The following is a 26,250-nucleotide window of genomic DNA, read 5'->3' as shown; positions in this document are numbered from 1 at the left end:
TTTTGTGAAAATAATTAGTGTGAAAGGAAAAGTTCTACATAAAATATATAATTTAAAATTTTAAATTATTATTATTATTTTTTTTATTATTAAAAATTCATTTCGTTAATGAAAAATATGGCAAATTACTTAGAAAAATCGTGAGAAAATCGTTAAACTTTTCGTCAAAATGACATTTTCAAACATAAACCAACCTCTAGGCAAAATGTAATGTAAACGATCAATTTTTGTTATTGTTAAAATTAATTAAAACCAAATAAAAATATTTTTCAACCCTTTTTTTTTTAAAAAAAAAGAAAAATATAAACTATCGAAAGTTAATTTTGCTTCTAAAATTAGCTTTCGATGATTTATTATTTGAAAATATTGAACCGTATAAAACAATATATAAAGGTTATTTTTAATCGACAATGAACTATTGCGAGCGGGTAATTTAAATAGATTAAGATCAAACGGTGAAACGGTACTAGTTCTCCTCTACATTAAGTGTAGAAGGTACACGAGTTCAAAGTCCATTTAATATTTGGGAATAAAAAGGACAACGATCTAAAATTAGGTCGCATATTGCTCCAGTAAATTATTTCTTATTGAAAACTTGTTCGATACCATCGCAAACGAAATCATTGGATTGATATACTATATATAATACTATATTTATATCCCTCACTGCCACATTCTACAGATTCCATATTGCATGCAATTCGAAGCCGTTTGCACCTAAATGGTTATATCAAGAAGCTTAAAGCCGAAGCTATTTATATATATATATTTAATGTTTTAATTAGGTAGGAACCGTAAGTTCTAAAGTTAATAGAGCGAAGACTATTATATGCCCAATTTTAATCTCGATTATATAATAATTTCAACTGATTTCTTTTTTTTTTTTTTTAAATTTCGTCCGTAGAAATAGAACATTTTGTAGATAAAAAACTGTCAGACTTATTAACAGAACTGTCAAAAATTATTATTCTAGTCGATCGAAACAAGTTTTTATTCTACTTATTTCAATCTCGTGCATGAAATTATATAACAACTTAATTTTCGTAACCTTTTATCGCGTCCTTGCATTGTTTTCGTAAACAATGCTTCCACGAATTAAAGAAAAAAATCTGAAGAATTCAGAGTTAACGATGCTCATTCTGACGTGCATAGATTTATATGAATCTATTGTTTTTCGATATATTTAGAAGCAATTATGTATATTATTTTAGAAGAAACGTTCAAAAACATGGCTTATATATAAATAATAAAAAAACACTTAGATCAATATATTCAAATAAAATTTTAAATTTCTACGAAAAATTTTGCAGTTAAAGCCATATTATGAAACCTTATCTTTAATTAATACGTATTTTATTTGATTATGACTACTATTTTTGAATATTTATTATGTTTCGAGGTCGTCATAAGATTACAAAATCCACATTGTAGGCTTCATGGAATCCACAAACGTAAGATTAGCATTCAGAAGGGGATTTTTATGGTTACGTCGGTATTTCGTGTTAAAAGCATATACAATTTCCTTGTAATAATTTCAAAAAAGAAAAATATTTACTACACATAAAATGCCAAATTTCAAAAATAGAACGTTAAATCTATTTTGAGAATTCGGAATTTCATGAGGTAAAAATCCCTCGTTTCTCATCGCGGTTGGGAAATTTTTCCCGTTTAAAATTTAATTGAAAACATCGACAATTTTTGTAGAACAAGAAAAAATGTCGTTAGCGCATTCCAAGCGATTCCGGATTGAAATTTGAAGGATTTCTATCGTGCACAAACAGACAAGCCACCTCAAGATCACGATCCAGTTGGCATGTCCCATTTCATGCGCTGCGTTGTTTCGTGTTAAATTTCCATTAATTCCGAGCAAATTTTCGTCTACGATAAAATAAACGTTGAACGTATTCAAATATTTTACTTACTAAATATGAATACGTGTACCATTTTTGCTTATTTATCAATTCATTATTTCAATTTCTTATTTTTTTCAGAAAATAATTAATAAAACATATCTGTGTGTGTGGATTTTTTGCAGTATCATGATGCTATCTCGACCCGCACGGTACACGAATAATAATGACACAATCGGTATCAGATAGAATAATGTTAAAGTATTGATTTTCCCCCCTGAATTTTTAATATTAAACTTTTAATTACTAGACTTATTAGATATGAAAATTTCTCGATCTGTCAGCAGTCAACTGCGATTTAATGATTTGACTGTTCGATGACACGGAAGATAACGATTGAGATGCTTGTTATTATTACACACATTAGCCTACAATTATCATGACAGAATATGAGAGATGTCATTTTTTGAAGTGATTTATACTCGCCCGAAGCAAGTTTTTCATTTACAAAATTCGTGAAGTGTAGAAGACATGAAGGAACATTGAGTATACAGTTTGGGCGTAGATGTATTCTGTAACGCACCCACAACATAAAGCACTCAAGTTCAGCATATCAATTATGAACTTGAATGAGTTCATCTTCGCAAGATCTAAGAAATAAGAACGAGAAAAATAAATAAAGAAAAATTCTATTTGAAGGAGTTTTTTTAGTTGTTTTTTTAAATAAATTGATATAATACTTTCTATGTAACTTGGCATATTTCATCAGAATATGACTTACTTAAATCTAAGAAACACTAATGAGATCACAAGATCAAAAAATAGGCCTGTAGGAAAAGCATTTCATAATCCTTATCTTGTATAAAAGGTAAAATAACGTAAACTAGAGTTAAGAAAGGAAAGATAAATAAATAAATAGAGGTTGACTAGATTTATAGGTCTATTTTCTCATTAATATATGTTATTTTTCCTAACTAAACGAAGCTTAAAATAATTTTCTCATAAATCTTGAATGATGTAGCATCTTTATCACTGCTTAATCTGATCAATAATAATATCTACACTACATTTTTATTTCCTTTTTTTTAATTTTTATTATTGCTCAAATCTGATTTCGAAGATGGCAGAACGAAATCTCACAGATTATATTTAATTGCAACAATTTTTATTTGTATAAATTTATTTTTTTACAAATATTTTGAAAACGGTATTATTGCGATAAAGGCGTATAACGTCGTTTATTCTTTGTGTGACACTTAATATTATTATTTTTCTTTTTTAGTGTTTACAAACTTGACAGTGGAAAGGATTTATTTCATAGCTTCTTAACGGTTTATACAGTGTATTACTGTATTTATCCGCTAGATAAAACGTATGTTTGTATTATTGTAAAATAATAGACAGTAAACGTAACGTATATTCAAGATTTTTTACTAATATTCACGTAAATGCTTCTATAGGCCTATATAAAATTATCCTAAATATTGCACCACAATTCATTCTATCGTAAATGACATATCTCTATACGAACAATGCTGATATATTTAGTTATACAATGCATTATCATGATTATCTCGAAAATTATTTAAGGATGAATAAATCGAAACTTATTTATGTATATCGATATTTGTGTTGTTACTATGCCAAATATTTTTATAAAGATCGTTCAGTTCGTTTTGATTAGTAAATTATTTCAAAATATTTCTTTTTTTATTCACTTGGGATATTCATTATTTAAAAGTTTTAATACTGAGCTTAATTCTCGAACGATGAAAATGAAGCTCGGGTGTCAACGAGTACCAATCTCTTAGAGATCAATTGTACTCGTCGATTTTTAAAACAGTCAGTGATTGTACTTATTATTTTTGTACCAAAACATATAAATAAATTAGGAAAAGTTGCAAATTTATCATCTCTGTGTTAGACGTGATAGGTTAAGGCAATAGCATAAAACTTGAACTGTTCAGGCACCAGAAAATAAAAATAAAAAAAAGAAAGGATAGTCGGACATCCGAACTTAGGTATGTGAACCAGATGCAAGCTACAAGTCGGAATGTTTGGTGCCCTTTGCACTCCCACGCTAGGTGACACTTCCCTGAGAGTGCTGTGGTAAAATTCATCACAACTGGGTGTAAAGATGTGTGTGATAGAGATCAGGGTTCATTGAAGTATGAGGTTGTACAGGTGGATGACCTCGAACAGTCTGTTGTATTTCTCTAATCGCTTCGCGTAATTCTTCACGTACCGCATTTACAACTTCTCTTTTAATCACTTCTATTTCGTTAATTGATAAGTGATTCGTTTCGACTACGTCTTGGTATCCGGGAGGATTGAGATGAGATGCTCTAAACGATCTCAAGATGTCCGATTTGATATTGTTAAGTTGTCCCGTATTTCTAAGGGTCTCCTTCTTTCTATCTTCTCGCAACTCGTACCTACAAACGGAAAAAAAAGGAGAGAGAAAAAAACATAAACGGAACATTTAGGCTCCACCCAATATGAGGAAGTAAATTTAAAATTTAAATCGCTTCGAGAATGATAATGATAATCATTTTTATAATTAAATATTCTCTTAATATTATTCATAACTTTATCGAAATTTTCCTTGCTTCGTTATTCTTTACCAGGCCGATTAGTTACTAAAATATTTATAGTAGTATAAATTAAAACGAAGACATGCTTATAAGCTTTTTTTTTTGTTTATTTTTTAAACTATCCAGGGTATTGAACTTCGTTAATAATAATATAAAAATGATACCGGAGAAATCGCTTTCTCTTAATTGCCTGAAATTCAAACTAAACGATTTTCCTTCAGAAAGAAACGTCTCAATTATCCATGAATACGATTCACTTTAATGAAAGATAAAGAGATCGTATTCATGTTCTCATTTTAATGATCGAAATCGCTAAGTGGGCTTTATATTTCGCTATAAAATTATATCGTCATTACTCCGAATTTGTATTTCAACGAAACGTTCGTTTTATTTCAAGATGCAATCAGATCGAAAAGTGCATTAGCTTCAATGGACTATGATCTCCTCCTCTCTTTTCCTACTTATTACAGATAATATATCATCTACCTGAGACTGGATATGTCCTGCTTTATTTCTAAAAGGTCATCTTCGTTCACTCCGTCCTGTCTAAGTTGTTTCTTGGTGTGATGAATATATCGATTCACCAATCTCTTCATTATCTCCTGAAATATGACCATAATAAATGTACATTTACAATGGAAGTTTAATCGTCAATAAATTCTGATAAAAAGTTATGTCTGTACCGCCTACCAATATATTATTTAAATGCCTTAAACGGTACAATTATTATTATTAAATATTTTCGAATTTTTTAAAATATTAATTAAGCTCTTAATAATTATTAATTTAATAAAATTATTATTATTAAGTTTTTATGCAGAAATGCCACTGGTTATATAAGTTCTTAGTAGAAAGAAAAAAAAAAAAAACTTTAAAATGAGAACAATGTACTGTACTAGCGAATGTTATTTTAATCTGTCAATCGAATATCATGTATTATTTTTATAAACAGAAACTATCTGTAACGATCGCTTAAAGAATATTTAAAATTCTTGTCGCATAATTTAATAACTGCAAGTTTTATTTTAAAATAGTATTGTGCTTCTGTACGTGCTATTAAACGTTATCAGATTACTGATGAATGGTTAAGAAATATGCATCTAAATTACATTAATTATAATTTAATTAAGTGTTTTAAGAGGAAAACTTTACACGAATATTATATAACTTATTTAAAAAAGTCTATAAAATATCTAAGAGATAAATTTCTGAAGAGATACGCTTGAATCTAACGTTCAAAGTTCTAATCCTAATTCAAGGGTCGAGTCATATTTACGTCTCTTATCAAAACTTTTATAAACCGACTGTAAAATTCCGTTGTAAAGTAATGAAAAATTCAGATGACGATTATCTACGAGATATTTAATATCATTGTCATAAACGTTTATGCAATAATCTCAACAGAAAAATAAAACGTTCCCTCCTGACGGATATTGTAGCATTTGGTTTTGACAGATGATGATCTAAAAAACTAGCATCTGTCATACAGAATGGAGAATTATTGCTCGTATCAGTCGATAAGAAAGACAGTCTAAACGAACAGTCGACAAGCAGAAAATAATAAAAATAAAAATTCAGAATACATTACTGTTATTATGTACTACAGTACATTCTGTACACTATTATAAAATAATCGAAAACCAATAATCATATCTATATTTGGATAAAGTCTATCAAATCAACCTTTATCGGTTTAGATAAACTAATTATATAAGCTAAAAGTAGGCGATAAAATATCTAATTTAAAAAAAAAATAATAATAATAAATAATTTGTTATAAAGCAATTTTTGCGCATTTAAATGTAATTTCTCGCATTGTTAATTATATGACATTTGAATTAGACTTAATGAATAAACGTGAATCAAACAACTGGAAAAACTGTATTAATTAACGGCGCTCCATTATCATTATAGTCGTTGTCGTCCTTTTTTCGATGTCAAATTATTAAATAAACGGCTTGACAACCACATTCTTGTAACTGCAATTGTTTCGCTACTAACGTTAATGGTACTTAATGTCATTACGAATCTTTCGAACATTACATCACCAGATTCCTAGGCTATTAAACAAGTATAATACTTTCTATTAGAGGCTGTTAGAGTAAATATCGTTTCGAATACCCTTATATATATATATATATATATACACATATATATCTTATATATAATGTTTTTGAAGTGAATTAGACAATCCAAACAATGTTCTGGCAAGTGGCCGAATATTCGTTTCACAATTATAAATCTGTACCTTATCAAAATTCTGTAGTAACTTCGTAAAAGTGACCTTCAAACCTATTTTCTAGTTACAGAATATATAACGAAATTTCGTATTTTCTACCATGAGATAACTTAATACATACGTATTCTTTCCTTCCATATAAAGTGCATTCAGTTTCTACGAAACCTAGCGAGTTATCGCAGAAAATCGATAAGGTAAAAAGCATAAAACTAAAATAATAAAGAGTTGTTCTATTTAAAACTCCTTAAAACTCAAACGTTTAATTATAATTATATAAAAATCTCTTTAATGATGCATTTTACGAATATATTTTATGTTGAAGTTACGTAACGAAATCGTTATAATGGAGAAGACTTAACTCGAGGGACGTCGTTATAACATTATATAACGTTACATGAGAATGAAAACAAACAAATCTGTTAGATAAGACGTGGGAAATAAGTAAGATAGGTACTGTACATGTAATGCGTACTATAAAATAAGTGCATTCTCATGCGTTACATCATGTTTTCATTCAATTAACCATGACAAAAAAATGTATAAATTAGAAGAAGTAAATACAAGTTTAACTCGGAGGAAAAAAAATAATAAAAATATATCCAATTTCATCTTATATAAACAAGAAATCTGCTTTGAAAACTATACACTTTCATGAACAAATATTTATTTTGTGGTCGTTACTTTTTGAACTTTCTAGTGTTTTATAACCTGTTAAAAATAAATTGTTTAAAAGTATTTTTATACAATTTATACATTTCTATCAAATTTAATTCATAAAAAAAAAAATTGTTTATATTTAATTTTAACCACTGGTTTAAGCCATTTCGAACACTTCAAATCTCACTTCTCCAATTAAAATGAATGTAAGAACATCTCAAGAAAACTATCAATTATTTTCATCCCTTAAATACGTCTATCTTATCAATGTAGCATTATTTGTACAGCGGGCATACAAATTATATTATATTAAAGGCTGAACTCGGTTTTAAAAAAAAAGGTATGTAACTAACGGAAACGCGTACAGTATAGGTACAGAATACAATATTGCGTTGGCATGTCAAATGATTTATATAAGGACAGGTGAGGCATATTGCGTAAATGTATAATATAATAGTACTAAGGATTGACTGCGTCATCTAAAATATAATGTACTTGGCTTAAAATAATCAAGATGCTTGAAATATTTTATTAAATTATATAATACGGAGTTCCGAATTTATAAAATATGCGGAACTGGTAACAAGTTGCGTTTATTATTAAATCGATACTATCGAACTAAAAATGCAGCACGCTCATTACTGGAAAACTTGTATTTCTTATCTATTTTTTTTCCCTTCTTTGACGTCATTACGCGGTTAAACCGGTTTAACAAATACGTATAAAAATAATAATTAATTGCAATGGATAAATATTAGAAAAATAATCTGAATAATAAAGAAAAGTAATAATAAACCAAGCTAATTTTTAGTGTTGAGAACGAATAAATTTAATCACTTTTCGAATTTTTAATAAGTAATCTTAATCTCACCTGATAATTACTACCGATTGCGCTCTTTTTTCTCTTATCGTGTTTTTCATTTTGCTTATTCTATATGTAAAAATTCAAAACAGAAAATTAATATATTCAATAAATTATAACCTATATAAATAAATAAAAATAAAAAAGTTTGCGCGTCCGTTCAACAGATGGCGACACTTCACGTTGTAATTAAAATATTATTATTTTAATGTTTTCAAAATTATTATTCAAATTGCTTCTTTGATAAAACTTAATTCTTGATAATTACAATTTAATGATGTAGAAAAGATAATTATAATTATTACAATTGTGTATGTATATGTTTTAACAATCGATTTTAATATATGTAATTACATTAAAAATATACATCAATATTAAAAAGTGTATAAATGATTGACCAATACAGGGCTGAAAAATCTAAATAAATATAAATATTTTTTTTACATATAAAGGCTATAAATTACTATATAGCGTTCGGTAAGATATAATAAATGATAATCAATAGGATGTCGAGTTAATGTCAAAATCGATTTAATAGGAAAGAGGATAGAAATAATTACACAAAATGCACTTAGTTCTTTCTCTTATTATTAGAACTTACTTTGACATCAGATATATTTCCTACGTAGTTGACATATTTGTTTTCAGGCTGAAAGAGAAAATTGATTTATGTCGGATGTTGTAGGATAATAAGAATAGATTGAAACATACCTTGACAGAATGACTATCGTAGGGAGAAGACTGACAAAAATGATCGAAGAGTCTAGCCCCGAACTGTTGAACACCTCGAAGTAAATAATATATAGATTTTGGGCTAATGATGAGATTTAGAGGAGGAGGAAGTGTGGATCCTTCATCAAAATAACCCATCCACAATTTGGAACGTGCAAATTTCCATTCGCGATCGGCATGGTCCTACATAAAAAAAAACACGATAATTGTCTTATATTTGATGAAAATAAGAATCAATTTCCAAATATTAATTGTTTTATATCAATAAAAGATGGCCTAGAAATACCATATACCCTTTTCTGTATGGGTAATGTATAGTAGTACCGATTTTAGTTAATTTCGGGCCTTGTAAAATTACAGGTCTCGTTTGCCTAGGCATAAAAATATCACTAATGTAACGACTAATCTACAGCAATATGTATTATATATATATATAAATTGATAGATCGATAATAATTTAATTAACGAAATAAAACAAATTGCAATAAGCGAAAAAACAATAACTGCGTTGTTCGGAAATCCGATTATCTTATTATATAATATTGATTAGCTTATAAACGATATTGACACAACTGTCATTTTTCAGTTAACAAAACGAAATTATCGTAATGCCTTTAGGAAAGGTCACTGGTAATATTTCATCCGTAAATTCTAACAATATCCTGAAATATAAAATTATTTCTATTAAACTGTTCAATAAATTAATATGTAAAGAGCATAATGGCTTAAATTATTTATTTATTTTAAATACATATAAATTTAAGTAAATATTTAATTTATCTACAATATTATTATTATTATTATTAGAGTATTTTTCAAAGAAATAGAGAATAGTCTTAAAGCTTGTCGGGTTTAATAAATAATTTATTTATTGTAAGATAATATAAATTGTTAAACTATAAACTATATATATATATATATATACTGTATATATAATTTAAATTTATTATTTGGCCTTCATATTATACAAGTTTATAATAAATTTAGATCTTAAAAGCTATTGCACTATTGGTTTTTTGTAACAATATGACAAAGTATTATTATTATATGCCATGTTATAAACTAGCTACAGATAAAAGTTTTTCATTCCAAACCGGAGGAGAATGTTATAAATTTTTTTTGTGTTGTGTCTAGTAGCTCTTTTACAATTTATTATTTAATATATATATTATTTAACCAACGACTTCTTTTACGTGTTTTATTACTTTAAACAGACTTTCTGACGACGTCATTTTTCTTTTAAAACTATAAATACAAGTTTCTTTTTTTTTTAATTAAGAAATATCTATTGTTATGTAATACAAATCATTATAGAAATAGTAGATGAAGCTTTTTAAAAGTAAACAATAAATATTCTTTATTCGGTTGAGTAAAGTAATTAATTATCTTAAATAAAAGAATTCTTGAGGAAAATTTAACACATTACAAACAATGTATGAATGTTCTAATATTCAATGTAACTAGGTGGCGCCATCTGTTATCTATTTATGTTACCATATTGTATATTTTTTAAATTACCATTAAAATTTTATTTCTAGTAGAAATTTATCAATATTTAATATTAATTATATATTTGTATTTGCTATTCTATACATATAAGATGATAAACTGCATTTTTGAATAATATAAATACCTCTATATCTTGAAAAGATCTACTCATCATGGCAATAAGCATGTTTATCATCACGGTCATTGCCATTATCATATAAGCACCGAGAAGAGCATGGCCCACCCACTTGATGAATGCTTGATCACGACGAGCACTCAATTCTTTAATAGGAATAACTCCAAACAGAGACCACAAAAGAGCTGTATAACTGGAATCGATGCTGAAAGATACGATTGAATTTTTTAAAATTTGAATGACTTAATTTAAAAAGCAATCTCACAATAATGTCTTTACTTACGTCATAAAGGCATCGGGCTATTTTGGCAATTATAGGTGACGTTTTCACCGTTGATAAGTTTTGTTTGGCAAATTTCCATACTGGCATCGTAATACCAATACAACTGATTTAATCCACACGCAAATGAAGTGAGAATGAGAAAAAATATGAAGAGAAATTTTGCAATATCGATGATCATGCAACCGAGTGATATTTGGAGAGGACCAAGGTGAGGATTTGTTTGGAATAAATAAATAATACGCGCAAAACTGAAGACATTGGCAACGGCAAAAACTCCTTCCGCTATCAATGTAGGATCGTTATTTGGCCACCTGGGTCTCTCTAAAACGCGAGGACCATATTTTTCGCTATGAATCTGGAAAAATGCTACGGCTTTCAAAGAAAACGTGGCTAAGTATAAGGAGAGCATTATAAAATCTAACCAGTTCCACCACTGTCGAACGTAAGCCTTCAAACCTTCTTCCCAAAGTTGTTTACATTCCGCCCAAACCATGCCTGTAAAAAATATATAGCTTACATTGTATTACCTTTTTACAATTATTAGAAAAACGTATGGCTTACCTGTAACCCAAAAGAAGATGAGCCATTCGACTAAGGACGGGAATGGACCGCGAATATTTTGTCTCGTTCTTTCACTACCTTCGGTTCTAGTCGATGCCAGCACCAGCAATAATAAAAAAAATCCAAAGGAGGCACTAAAAAAATTTACGTGAAAGCTTATTATATATTTGTCGACCGTACACAAATCTTAAAAACGTGTAAAACTTTCATTAATTAAAACAATAAATATCATTTTAGCATCGATACGTATCGTAAAGTAAGACTTAATTAACATTGAAAATTCATGCATGGCCAATTCCAACTCAATTTAAATACCCCAGCAGATATTAATTAAACTAACATCTCGAGCAGTTTAACACACGTTAATTACTAATTTAATGTAATCTCAATTTTCGAAAATATTCGATTAACACTTTCCATCGAAATTACTGTGCAAATCTATTAGTTTAATTAATTTCACTCTTCTAAATATTCACCTGTGATATATAAACTTCATAAATGGCGACCGAACCAATCTACCTAGTCTTGAGCGCGGGAAAAACAGATAATAAAAAGCTATCAAAGGAACACAAGCGATGAGGACGAAGCAGAGAAACATCTTCATGGCACCATTTCGTCTTCTCCATACTGGAAGTCCTTTATACCAAATGGAAGTCAATAGCTGTTGGCAATTTGGATGAGCTACAAACTGAAAAACAAATAAATAAATAATTCATGATCAACAGCTCCATCATTGATATTTTATTAGCTGTCGCCGTCCCGATGCGTGTTTAGTTGGTATTTTTTCCATGATTTATACTCACTCGACGGGATTTATTTGCGGTTTACATGCAATTAAAATACACAATCTCGTGGTTTAAGTGTACTTTACACATTATTATACATTTATATATGATGTATTTAATTTATTCAACAGGCTTTGCCGCAATTGTTAGCGCATAAATGTTTTTTTTTTTTTTTCCTTACCGAACACGAATCATTTCGGGATAAATAAATCGCGGCTGTCACGCGATTTAATGCGTAAAAATGGATGATGATAATAAAAAATTCCGTACTTGTTTTTGTTCGTATTTGAGCGCCAACTTTAAGCGAGACAAAGTCAACTTTTCATTTCCTTCGTCGTCACTTTCCGAATCGGAATCCGAACTTTTATTCAATAAAGTAATCACTTCTTCAGTACTTCTACACAAATCGAGAAGATCGCAAGAATACTTTTTGCACTGGTTACTTAATTCCAGATAAATATCCTTGAATTCGTTCTCTTTGTGTGCTAACTGCTCCAATTCCCAAGAAAGCTAAATGAAATTTAATTAAAAAAAAAAAAATATATATATATATATATATATACATTTCAATAAGTTTTTCCAAATATTTTAATATATAATCAACAGATGGCGCCACACAACCGAGACCCGAAACTTCGCTTATTTTTTTTTAAATTTTGTTAATTAATTGATAAATTTAATACGAGATTATTAAATATTTACCGTCGTTTAATATTTTTTCTTAGTTAACATTTGTCGCGAAGACAAATTATTAGCGATTTTATATATAAAAAAAATAATAATAAAACGACGTCTACATAAATAATTTTATTTATTCAATTTTATAATCATCGTGGGTGGCGCCATCTTGTAAGAATTTTTACTTCTGCTAAATTTGCAATTTATTCATTTCTTTAACCTACCGCATTTAAATCATCGTATTTAAATAGCAGATTAGATTTGTTTAATTTAAATAATAATGCATACGTGACATTTATGTAAAAATAATACACGCCGCCATTTTTATTTTCCAAAACTTAACACGTACTACGTCACTGTAATTTAATTTTTCAATTGTTAAAAGAAACATTTGATTCAAAATCTTGTATTTATTTATTTGGGAAAATAAATACAAGACTTATTGCCAAATTTGGATTACTACGAAATATACGCTGTAACTAATTTATAATCGCAGATAATTAGGGAATTAACACGTGTATACGCCATCGATTTAATGGCAAAGAATCGTTTAATGTGGCTTTTATTTTTATAGACTGCAATAAACATACGGTATATTGCTATTGTTCTGTTTCTCCAATAGAAACTTGTGGCACATACTCATAAAATATGAACTCAAACCTTATTATAGAAGACGTTCGACTTTACACAAAATATGTAAATATATTCAATATCGAAAACATTTCTTTCATATTTTTCTAGATATAGCGATTCAATAGAAACATTTCCTTTGAAAAGAATAAATTATCTGTTTCTGCATAGAATTTGACGTTTTGTTATAAAAACTTTTTACAGATAAAGAAGTTTCTTGAACTAAATAAAATTCTAAATACGCTTTCGTGTATAAATAGGTATAACATTTAGGAAAAGGTCATATATAAAAAAATCTTTGACAGATCTTCAATACAGTATTATCGATGCTAACAATGTTATCGAATGTAGAAGGTGAAGGAGTAAATTGAATATCAACGTCCATCGATTCTAAGTCCATAGCGGTGATACCACTTATCTGACGTACAAGAATTTTAATTACTTAGAAAATAAAAACAGCAATGAAGTCTTTTTTACACGCTCTCCATTGCTCAAGATTCCACAAAGAGAAAACTCAGGCGTGAGAATTAATTGTGTTATAACACTAGTCAACACACGTTATCAGTGTATACAACTTAGCTGGATATAATAAATTCCTTCAATATTTTTTCGGTTGATTGAAAGTTGTGTAATTCGATTGTTTTTTTAAAATAATTTATTATTATACAAATAGAAAAACATTAAGAAATGGCCATAATTAATATTTCTTATATAACTCTTTTTAGAAATTCGAATTATTAAAAAAAACTGTGCTATTAATATGTTAATTTCATGGTAAACTTATGGTAATTCGTAATTTTAAATGTATATTTTATTCTGACACGTTTTAATGTGTAATGTATACTCCATAAAAGCTGCTATGTTATCGGTATTATTTACAGTTATTTTATTTAACAAAGTATTAAATAAAATAATTATGTTGCTGCAAAGAAAGTTTTCCTTTGTTGTTAAAGAAAGAAAAAAAGTGAAAAGTTTCACTTTCTAAACGAAATATAAAACACTTTTATCAAAGTCACTTCCTTCCTTATAATGAATGCCACCTTTAAGATAGTTTAAAAATAGGTGTAGATAAAAGAAATCAGTGACGTTTCTACCTTTAAAAATAATCTTTTGTGCCAACTGGATCAATACGCTAACAATAAGCAGCTTAAATTTAAGTATGTGTTAATGCTATTGTATTTTCTCATTGTTATTCCAGCAGCATTTATTAGTTTAATAACATTTTTAATTTTCGGACAATTTTCCCGACTTTTTACTTACCTTAAACGCTGTAAGAATAGGATCTTCGCTAGTCAAAGACATCCAGGCAGGGCTTGCTAGGGCGCGATAGGTATGGATCCTAAAGAGTGAATGGCGCAAACTGTCGGTATGCATTCCCTCGTGACATTTTTGACAAGCGCAGGAGAGTGGATGAGGTTTTTCTATAACGGCGCCACGCGATAACAACAATTGTAGGATCTCGAATTGGTTACAATGAGCTGCTAGGATGACAGGTGATATGTCTGGTGAATAATCCGAACTTTCTTCACCCGGTGTTTTCGATTTTGACCAATCATTAGATAGCATGTCGCAGGTAATGCTGTGATGATTGATCAACATCTCTACTATTTTGTAAACGCCTTCCCTGATAGCGTAGAGAAGAGCATCTCCGATTTTAATGTTCTCCTTCAATAGAATTTCTACTATTTCTACATTTTCGTTATCAACTGCTATTTGTATGGCACTTCTGCCAATAATATCGGTACAGTTGACATTAACGGGATTGGGAGGCTGAAGACATCTGATCATAGTCGGTTTGTCACCTCTTTCTGCTGCTTCCAAGAATAATTTCTCTTTAGGATCGATGTTGTGCCCATCTTTCAAGGGTTCCAGAGGAATTGGTATTCTGTACTGATGACCTGTTTATTTTAATATAGTATTTTAAATTAATTTGAAGGTGTCAGAGCTGAACAGACCTATGCCTCAATTATCAAGTTTTTGATACTCGTAAACTTTTAGGCGTGTTATACTTTTATATTCTAAAAGTCAACAAAACTATTACAGAATATAAAAGTATACATAATATAATTTATTTATACATGGATATTAACATAAATTACTACAAGTAATAATAAAATACATCGATACATAAATTTACTTTCTAAAAACATTGGCATAAGTCTATTGTAATAAATGAAATATATTCAAACTCATTAACATAACTTACAGATATAATTAACAAAAAGCTACATAAACAGTTAATAGGTTAAACTAGAAAAGTTTTCTTTCTGGAAGATAAGTAAAGAAAGCTTTCTAGAAAGTAGGTAAACTAGAAAAGTTTGCTTTCTAGAAGATAGATAGAAGAGCTTTCTGAAAAATAGGCAAAGTAGAAAATAAATAAAATAACAGTTAAATTCCATGTAATATAATCATGCATCTATAAAATGAACTGTTAAAATAAACATTAAATCAATCTTCTATAAGTTAAAATCGGATAACAGCTTCCAGTTTATTTAATCTTACCTTTCATGTTTGATTTTTCACTGAAGTTCTTGTACAGAGCTATTTGTGGAAGAAAATGTCTTTCTCTAATCCCTCGAACGTCTCTCTTCTTTCCATATAATCATAATCGATCAGTTTTTTTGGGCAGAAGTTTAAATCGGACGGATTTAGAAAATAGTTTGATCCAATCTAAAAAAGTTTTTAATTATATTAATTAATTAAACTGTGAAGATAAAATTTTAGAAATAATTGTATTTACTGCTAGAATGTAGTTTGCCTTTAAAAAAAATACCTAAATATATCCTATTATTTACTATAAAAATATTGACAGAGAGAAACTAAAAAAGACTATTTTTTATAGCCTCAAAGTCTATTATAATAGCAATAACATTAATAAGTATATCTATCTTTTCTAAATAATTTGATCTTAACTTGAATTTTCATTATTTTTACAGCAATGAATCAACACAAGTCTCTAATCCATAATAGCAAAGGTCAACATTGTTGCTGGAAAGCGTATACTGAAAGAAAAGAGTCGTTCTGTGACATTTCGCTTCAACATTTGCCGTAAAGTGATATTACAAAGACAAAATATTGCTTTTTTATTTTCGCTTATCCGAAAAGAAACACCACAGTTATTATTATAAAGCGCTTTACAACTAGATAACAACAACAATAATAATAGGATTGATCGGAAGGAAACCATATATTGTTTATCATTATCGTAAAATTCATTTAATGTAGTTAAAAATAAGACGACTTTTTCGACCTCTACCAGGCAAAAACGTGTTTTAAGCTTAATTTAATTAAGCAGTTGCGGTGTTTTAAATTAGTAGGAAGATAACCATCATCCACTTTATCGAAACAAATCCCCTTTAATGGATATATACGGTGTAAATGCTCTATAAATAGATATTAGAAAACAGAATCAATAACGCAAAGATGGTGGCCAGTGTAAATTTTCCAAATAACAAGATTGTCGTTTCGGATAAGGTAACCATAGTAACAGACAGGTTCAGCAACATCAAGGTGGAGAAGCAGGCAAGAGTAATAACACCGGCTGATATTTTTAACATTAAAAAATAAATATTACAAGTAAAAATTTACCACAGACGCCGTTCTTCTCAAAACATGTCAAAATTTACATTAAAAAAAAAATAATAATAATACTTTTAGTCAAAAATCTTTTAATAAACCGAGGAAATAAAAGGGTAGTGTTTTACGGTGGTGTAGAAAAATTAGAATTTATTTATTTTTTCCTCTCTATATTGCTAGATTCAAGGGGGGTGATTAAATTCTTTTTCTCTCTAGAATAAAATCTCATTCGCGTTGTTTTTTTTTCTTAGGATGTGACAGTTACAAGATCGGAACAAATGCAATCGACAAGATCAGATGTCAAACCATCGATCAATTGTTTCCCAGAGCAGGTGGAAAAAGTAACAGAAATACTCTAGTGACGTCAGAGGACTAGCTGGAAACAAAATATATATATATATACACTCATTCTCCTATCCATTAGAGAGAAGAAAACGGGTTAAGACAGATGTTAGGAAAATCAAAATTCCATTTATAAAAATACTGTACATTGATATGTCACCTAAATCGATGCTTAAAACTTTCATTTATCATGTTTGACTCTTTTAGTTACTATCTTTCCCTTAGGAGAGAAAGTGCTGCAAATATTACTCTCCGAGTATTATTCCTATTCATTTTTGACCTTCTCTCACAACGATAAGTATTATTAAATTCGATTACTCCAGTAAGCCGAAAGCCTGCAGCTATTATTATTCTAATTCTTTATAATATACAATTGATAGAATTTCGAATTATTCAATTATAAACCACGACAACAAATCTATAATTTCTAATTTTCAAACATTACACAGATGAAATTTGCTACTTGACTGAAAGCTCTATTCACTCGTTATTCGCCATTATTTTGTACAAAGAATTTTATAGTTTAATGATTAATTAATAACGTGCGGGACAAAAATTTAAATAGTAGACATTAAAAGAATGATCGATATCATCGATATTTTCAATTGTATCAACCGGAATTTTCTTTTAAGAAATCCAAAACGGAGAAAGTCGAGTAAAAAACCAAATAAAAAATTTCGTCAGCGGATAAAAAAATATATATATATATACATATGTAAAAATATTCGGAAAGTAATTTTTATTTTTTTTGTAAAATGCAAATGCACTTACAAAAAGTAGAATTAATAATGCGAAGAATAAATGAAATTCTTTATTAGGCACACAGAAATTCAAAAGAGAGGTTCATTTAATAATAAAGATTCTTCATTTTAAGAAACAAACAAAAATAAATTAATCTTTAGGGAAACATTACGATTAAAAAAAAGTATTTTAATTAGCTTAAATGAGCGCCTGTAAATCGGGCTTTGTTACTAACACGTGGCGTGTTGCAAAGAATCTTCATTAGATGATTAACGTTGTTTAATGTAAGTTGGTTATCTGTTTTCAAATATATATTAATGATGCTTAAGTACATTATTTATTGATTATCCCAAATGAATACATACAATTTATTTACTGTTTAATACGCGAATAATTCAAAAGAACGGTTTACTATTTATTGCGATGCGATTTTAATTGCTTTAGAGATTAATACAATGATGATATTTATTAAAAATGAGAGTGAAAGAATAATTTATTTCACTTTCATTTTAATAAATGTCTTCTTAACAATAAAAGAGACGTAATTATCATCATAATGCAATTAAAAATTTTATCGGATGAATTACCTTAAACCCTTAAAAATGTAAGAATGTCCTTTAAAATTCGATTAAAGTTAGAAATTTACCAAAAATTCTCGAATGAAAAATTATTAAAAAATCTCATTAAGCGCTTTCTTAATAGTTGCGACTCCGCCCAAAATAGAAAGTTGATTAGATGCTAAAAATGTCGACAAACTCCGCCTGTTTCGAAAAATGACGGCAGCAAAACCTCAATAAATCATTTAAATTATTACTTTAAAATCTATCGTGGTTTAATAAACAAAGCTTTCGATAGACAAAACAATAATAAAAAAGCTTTCTGAGAATTAAAAACACGTCCCACTCGTGTTTACTGTATCTTGATCAGTATAAACGATGAAAGTAACGTAAACATAAATCTTTGTTGAACTTATATTTTGACACTCGTTGTCAAAAACTGGAGTAAAGTCTATTAATCGGGAATGGAGTAAGATCATACACCATAGTTGCTATGGCAACTATATCTTATAATTGTTTGCACTCTTTCACTTTGGGAGGAAAGAGTCTCAGCGAAACTGTGTCAATAGAAAGATGATTACAACGTGATAAAGAAGTTTTTAACTTCTCTTTATAAAGGGGAGAGGCTATAAAAAATTTTTAAAAAAATCATTTTAGTGCTTCTTCAATGTAATATTTAACAAAAATTATTGTTTAATAATGTAAAAGATAGATGAAAAAACGATCATTTTGTAACAAAGATTGACAATACAACAAGAGCTTAAACTAAGAGAACGGGATTTAAGCCAGCGACGAGTAAATAAAATTTTAATTTTCGCATTTCGAAACGGTATTAACGGAGGCAAAATTTAACGTTATTTTTGTTGTAAGATTTAGAAGGGAATTTAATTAATGGCTTATGGATTAAAAAGTCTTCAACAGAGTTTACTGAGTAATTCAGAACCTTTTTCTTTAAAAATTTTTTAAACGAAATTAGTAGCATTTATCTTATCGAATTACGTTTTAAATTCGATTTGGAGGCGCCTAATTTCATTAAAAAAAAGGGGGACAAATTTTGTTAACTTGACAAGAAACTAATTTAACTGAAGATAAATACTCTTTACATAAACTATTATAATTGCAAAAATAAACTCCCGAAGAAAGAAATATATTTTGACAGCTAGGACTAAAAATTCTTCTAGCAACAATTATTTTTCTTCGGAGAACAGATAACCTTTCAGCCACTTTCGCCGAATATTAACAATTCTAATGCGTCAGATGAAAGGGAAAAAATGGAAAAATTCAGCACTTCTTCGCAAAAAAAATGGAATAAAACTGAATGTGATAATTCTGCACATTTCGAGTTTGCATCGAAGCAATTTTATTCGCTTTTAAAGAGAGTTACTTCTTCAAACCCCTCTTCACAGAATATCTTTCGTCGGCTCAAAATTTCCTTCTCAAACTGAAGATAAAAAGCTTTTGAAAAGTTGAAAATAAAGAGCTATACTTAAAAGCTTACATGTAGATACAATGCATTCCACTTATCACCATAAAACAGCTCTTCTTTCCGGACATAAAGCTTTACATTGTTCCCTAGATAACGATTTTTTCCAAATATTAACACAACAGAACCGCAATAATAGCGAATACAACAGTTCTCTACGCGCCATTAAAACACTAGAAATTCACAAACAAAGTGTTATACGAAAAAAAGCAAAAATAGAGATTTTCTTTTACACAACGAAACACGAAAATTCGATGTTTCGTGTCGTCAAAATTATTTTTAAAAAACGTTCGGATTCTTAGAATTATTATAAGGAATTTTGGCGTTTCTTTCAGTTTACGCAATTAATTGTTTAGATTAATAAACCTTTTCGGTTAATGTAACCCTTGGTGCCAATATGGCGGCTCGCCTCTGATTCCAGCAAGGAAACAGTGGGACGCACGTTCTAACCTAACCTATTCTAATAATTTGGTTGCTAATAATTATGGTAATTTATTAGAATAGGTTAGGTTAGTTAAAACGTACGTCCCACTGTTTCCTTGCTGGAATCAGAGACGAGCCGCCATCTTGGCACCAAGGGTTACATTAGCCACTTTTTCTAAATTAAACCATCCATTAATCATTATCTTATACTAAAACAGAATAAAGTGACTTCTGAGATTAAAAAAAAAAAAAAAAGAATTTGAAAGTACAGTACAGTACATCCATAACTTAATTCAAAACTACAATAACAAATTCCCTAAAGCCTTAAACATTTTTTGTTTCTTCTTTCACAACTCAAAGCATATTTCGGTCGTAAGGTCCAAGTTACTGTCAATCAATAATTTACAAGTACTTTCATATGCATTATCCTTCCATCTCTTATGAATAATTTATTTCTTTAAAGCTCGTAGAAGTAAATCGAAAAAATATTTTTACTCGTTAAAAATTCCTTTCTTTCCATTCGTTTCAAGTAGAAAACTTCGAAAATTATCGATGCAACTAAAATATTTTACATCAAATTAATTAAATTTCGTTCTTCGTCCGAATTAAAATCGACGAAAAACTAAAAAAAATTTTTTTTTTTAAAGGAAAACTTTAAGACGTGATAACTCGGATAGGAACTCGTCCAGTAGAGAATAATAAAAGGATTCTAAATATTAATTTCTGCGTAGAGGTTTATAAATTAGGCAAAATTATTATAATCACAGGATTTAATTTCACAAGGAGAGCATAAATCTACGCTCCGTCTTGTTAGTATTCTATTATTATAAAATTACAACAGGAATGATACCTGACTATTAATAATGGGAGAAGATATATATTTACTAAACGTATATAAGGCCATAAATATAACTAAATGGGTATATAAACAAGTAAACTTTACTATAGGGGGAAAAAAAACACCAAAACCTAGAAGAAACAATGTTAGTTCAGCGGGGTAAACGAAATTACATTCTTCACTAACATTCCGAAAATACTCTAGCTGCTTTCTAGCAAGTCACTCCTTTTACACTAGAAAGTTTTGTATTAACAATTACAATTGTAGGTCTGTTTCTATCTCAGACTACGCGTATATAAATGTCTCCTGAATAACGCCACCCTCGTAGAGTGCCAATTGATACCCGTAAAAATATTAAATAGAGAACCGAATTATTGAACGTATAGTTTTACATTATCACCAGATAACGCAAGTTTCAAACATCGCTTATACCTCGTTACTACGTATAATTCTTAACGTTTAAAGCGCATCAAACTCGGTTTAGTATCAGTTTCGGAAGCAAATGGTGACGCTACATCGGGGTTTGATTGTATATATATATATATATTAAATATTCCGAAAATAATCTAAGTATTTTGAGTTCTCTCTAACGTAAACTTAGGTCTTGTCGTTACATTTACACTCGTAAAACATTTAAAATCATTACGTTTATTAAAATTTGAAGAGATTAACGAATACAAATCACTTCGAAAACAGAAGTATGCATTGTTAAAGTAGAATTTGAATAGATTTAGGAGAAAAAAACATTGACAAATTAGAGAGATTAAAGAAGCTAATTAAGCTAAGTTACCTGGAAATTCGTTTATATTCATTAATTTTCAAACTAAAAGAAAACATTTATATATTTGGTAAACGAGTGTTTATACGGCACTCGTAATTATCTCGCGCCATCGACTGTCCTCTATACGTGCACGCGCTGGAGGAAGCACGTTCACGAGCGCCCAGATAAAAACACACACTACACACACACACACAGATATTTCGAATTCCATCGGATACGTCAGATACATTTATCGGAGGCTTTTTAAAAACGTACATGGACATAACCAATTTCTTTTTTAAAGCGTGCCATTAAACCAAATGCACGATTTAACGTTATTGGCATTTCTAAATGGCATCTTTATAACCGTTTCCGCGTGTTTAAAATACGGCAGATATCGTTTATTCACGGAGGAGGTACGATTCTTATATTATTCGGAAGATATATAAATAGGGACCAAGATTTATTGATCTGGAGAAGATAAAAATGGGGATAGCATACAAGTGGTTACTCTGGCTATTTATAGACGAGAGGAAAATGCCACAGCTCTTCGTCTCCCTTAGCTAATCTCGACAAACGGATGATGGAAGACCTTATCTCTCGATCGAGATAATTTGAACAATTTTATTCCCGACATCTTTGTCTCCCACCCTAGCAATAAGCAATGGTTTGAGCCCCTCGCAGCCTCTTCCGGGTTGAACTCCTACCAAATGACGTTGCCATGGTTATCGATCCGGATCCATCTGAACCCGAGAGATGTCACATGCCACAACATCGCGATCTACCTACAACCATTAAAAATTTCTCTTAATGTTTTCTTTGGCAAAATATATATATATTAAAAAAAGACATTAGATTATAAATAGTTTTTTCAATCTTCTAAACGATAAAGAATACATAAAATTTATAATTTAGAAAACTGACGTCAAGGCAAAAAACTTCGTATACATTAAAAGCAAAAAAAAAAAAAAAGAGAGAAATTTTTAAATAAACTGACTAAATTTTAATTGCCGTTTTAATTAAATTTATTTAATTAGATTTATTAAAACAAATTAAATAACCAAACGTATGACGTCAATCGGTAGAATTAATATAGGGAAGGATATTCTTCGTTAATTATAATAAGTAACTTGTCATCTATATATCAAAATAAACTTTTAACACTACTCCATAATTAATTTCGCTTTGTATGTATTAATTTTAAAAAATTATATATTTAATTCTTTAATAAAATACATTCGAAGTATTATTTATGAATTCGTAGACGAAATAATTCCACCGGATATATTTTTGGATCAATAATCAACACGTGCTTTTCATATAGACAAAGGACGGGGGGGGGATAAAAAAGAATTGCTTCTGGTAATGCGTAAGAAATTTCAATTAAAAGAATTACATTTTTCCTCCAACACAAAAGCCGAATTTTTCGTTTACGACCAAACAAAAGCACTTTTATCCTTACTTGGATATAATGTATCGAGAACGACCAAATAGTAAATTCTCGTGTCTGAAAGGATCGATAGGAGGATGAAGACTGATTTATATCTATTCTGCCATATAAATATATATGGCAGAATAGATATAAATCAGTCGAAATACATATATAGCCCTAAAACGTATAGAACAAAATAGAGAGGAGGTTATGCATTCGAATCTTTATTCCGCTAGAAAATTCCACAAACTTCCTTTAAAATTGCTATTTATCCATTCGACATGAAAGTAAATTTGAATATTTTCAAAAGTTTTATTTTCCCAACGTGATTTTTCGTTAAATAAACCCGGGTCATTCGTCGGTTGGATGACGTTTGATATAAATCTATGCACTTGATTAAATTCAAATTTCGTCCATTCTTTCGAACAAGTTTTCCTTTGATCTCGAAGATCACCAATAAGAAAACTTTATCGAATACATTAAATTCGATAGAATATATCGGTTCGTCCTCAATTATTTCGAAATTATTCTGGTGAGAAATAGTCAAGTGAAGAATGAAATTAACGTCTAATTTACAGGAAAATGAAATTTTAATTTGCTTCCTATCATTAGAGTCTGAGAAGTTTTAAAGTTAAAGATCGAATTATTGGGAATAAGATTTTAAAATTTAATGAATAATAATTGAGAGAGATTTTAAATAAATAAAAATTATATATTTAGCTATCTTAATATTTAAATATTTGCGGAGATTTATGGCATTTTCACACTCCTCGATAAAAAAACACCCGAAAGATAAAATGCCAGAGCGATACAAAATATAAAAAGAAAAATTTGTTTCAAGATGAAATATTGCACGATATTTTTTTTTTTTTTAGCAAAAGAGAGAAACTTTTAGGAAATTTTTAAAAAATAAAATAATAAATTCGAGTCAGTGGATTAACTTTAACGAAGAAATAAAACCGTATTTCTTTACACACAGTTTTTATTACGTTACTTTAACATGGTTAATTTAGCTAACAAAGCATTAGACTTTGAAATATAATTTTCCTCGTCAACATTTTATGTATTCCTCGACATTTTATCTTCATTCCAATCTTCTTCGATCGTAATGATTTACTTAATAAGCTTTTTTCTTCTTCCTCCGGGTCTCATCTTTACCTTTTGTAAATCACTGTCGTAATTACTGAGCGAGATTCACATTGACAGACTTAATACCGGCTCAACCGACTGATCGAAATTACAATATTAAACATTAATCATCGTGTAAATTCACTTTAAAAACAAAAATTAACACGGGAAAAAGCAAGCAATAATCGCAGAAATGACGTCATTAATCATAAAGATTGGCATATTTTAATTACGTAAAATAAGTCGTAATTATCCGAGACTTTGATTAATGAATAGGTAAATGATTTACGACTTATTTACTCCTTTGGTTTTAATATAAACTTCATCCTTACGAATCGGAGATGGTGTAAAGGAACACAGAATGGGAACAATGCCAAGTGAAAGTTCCACGTGCAACTTTTCGACACCTGGCTCGATTTTTAATCTATTTTAACGTATATATACGATGATTTTTCACGTCGGCATCGCACCGTCGGAATTTTATACTGGAATTTCATATCGTGAGTCGATACGATCGTGTTCGACGGTAAAAACGTTGCTAAAGTCCGAAGCAGTTATTGTATATTTATTTAAAAAAGACAATAGGATAATCCGCGTGTTAAATTTACGTTTAAAAACATACTCACCTCCATAGAAAAGACCAAAACAGAATGGAAGGGTGGACCATGGCAGGCTTTAGCTACCTCCTCTTCTCTACTGTTACTCGCATCTCCACTCCACTTCTGTCGTGCCACCTGGAGGCGATATTTCTAGAAAGGGTTTCGATTTTTTTTACTTTATTTTATTTTTTTTTAAATTTTGTCCGTAGGAAATTGAACTTTTCCTACGGACAAAATTTATGTTATAAAAAAAATTATACAATTTCCGTAAAAATTTTTTGAAAAATGTTGCCGTTTTATTTATATTATTTCAAGTAGCATTGCTGGAATTTACCCGATGTACAATAAATTATACTCCGAAAGTGCGTAATAATTACGTGTCGTTATTAATATACAAGATTCTTCGGTAAATTATACGAAAAACGGAATAAATTATTAATTTTATTAAAACGTTTTATTTATATCAAAGTTAAATTTTAATTAAGTGACATCTGTTGATTAATGTATAAACTATCCTCGTATCTTTAATTAATAAAATGTATCTTTTTCGAGAACGTTTTCTATTTTTTTGCATTAAAATAATTCTTTCTTAATGTAATTAAGTTATAATCTTAACTTTAATTAAATTAAATGTTGATTTTTTTGTTTTTCGTATTAATATAATTTATAATTAATATTGAAATTTTGATTAAATTCACAGTATTATATAATAAAGTATATCATAAATTTGTAATTCAATGATGCATATTTCGAGCAAATTAATTTTATTTTTACAAAATAATAAATTTAGAATGAAAAAAAAAATAATAATAATAATAATGAAAAATATAAACGCCATCTATTGTAGAAATTTGAAAAAAATAAAGCCATTTTTCT

At 29.0% G+C, this 26,250-nt stretch overlaps 1 protein-coding gene across 1 annotated transcript; it reads right to left on the bottom strand.

The window, feature by feature from the left end:
- Positions 1-3,265: 3,265 nt before the first annotated feature.
- LOC136976633 (transient-receptor-potential-like protein) lies at positions 3,266-25,524 on the bottom strand. Its single transcript, XM_067271973.1, is given in 14 exon segments — positions 3,266-4,285; positions 4,931-5,046; positions 8,212-8,271; positions 8,804-8,851; positions 8,914-9,117; positions 10,568-10,763; positions 10,842-10,857; positions 10,860-11,336; positions 11,403-11,536; positions 11,879-12,090; positions 12,458-12,697; positions 14,756-15,393; positions 15,998-16,165; positions 25,402-25,524. Coding segments are annotated over 13 exon segments (2,664 nt in total). The 5' UTR covers positions 16,005-16,165; positions 25,402-25,524; the 3' UTR covers positions 3,266-3,969.
- Positions 25,525-26,250: the final 726 nt, after the last annotated feature.

The sequence above is a fragment of the Centruroides vittatus genome, unplaced genomic scaffold (genome assembly GCF_030686945.1).
Source record: "Centruroides vittatus isolate TY-2023 unplaced genomic scaffold, ASM3068694v2 contig_417, whole genome shotgun sequence".
Taxonomy (NCBI): Eukaryota; Metazoa; Arthropoda; class Arachnida; order Scorpiones; family Buthidae; genus Centruroides; species Centruroides vittatus.
Note: the sequence above shows the minus strand (reverse complement) of the source record. Positions and strands in the feature narration are given on the sequence as shown.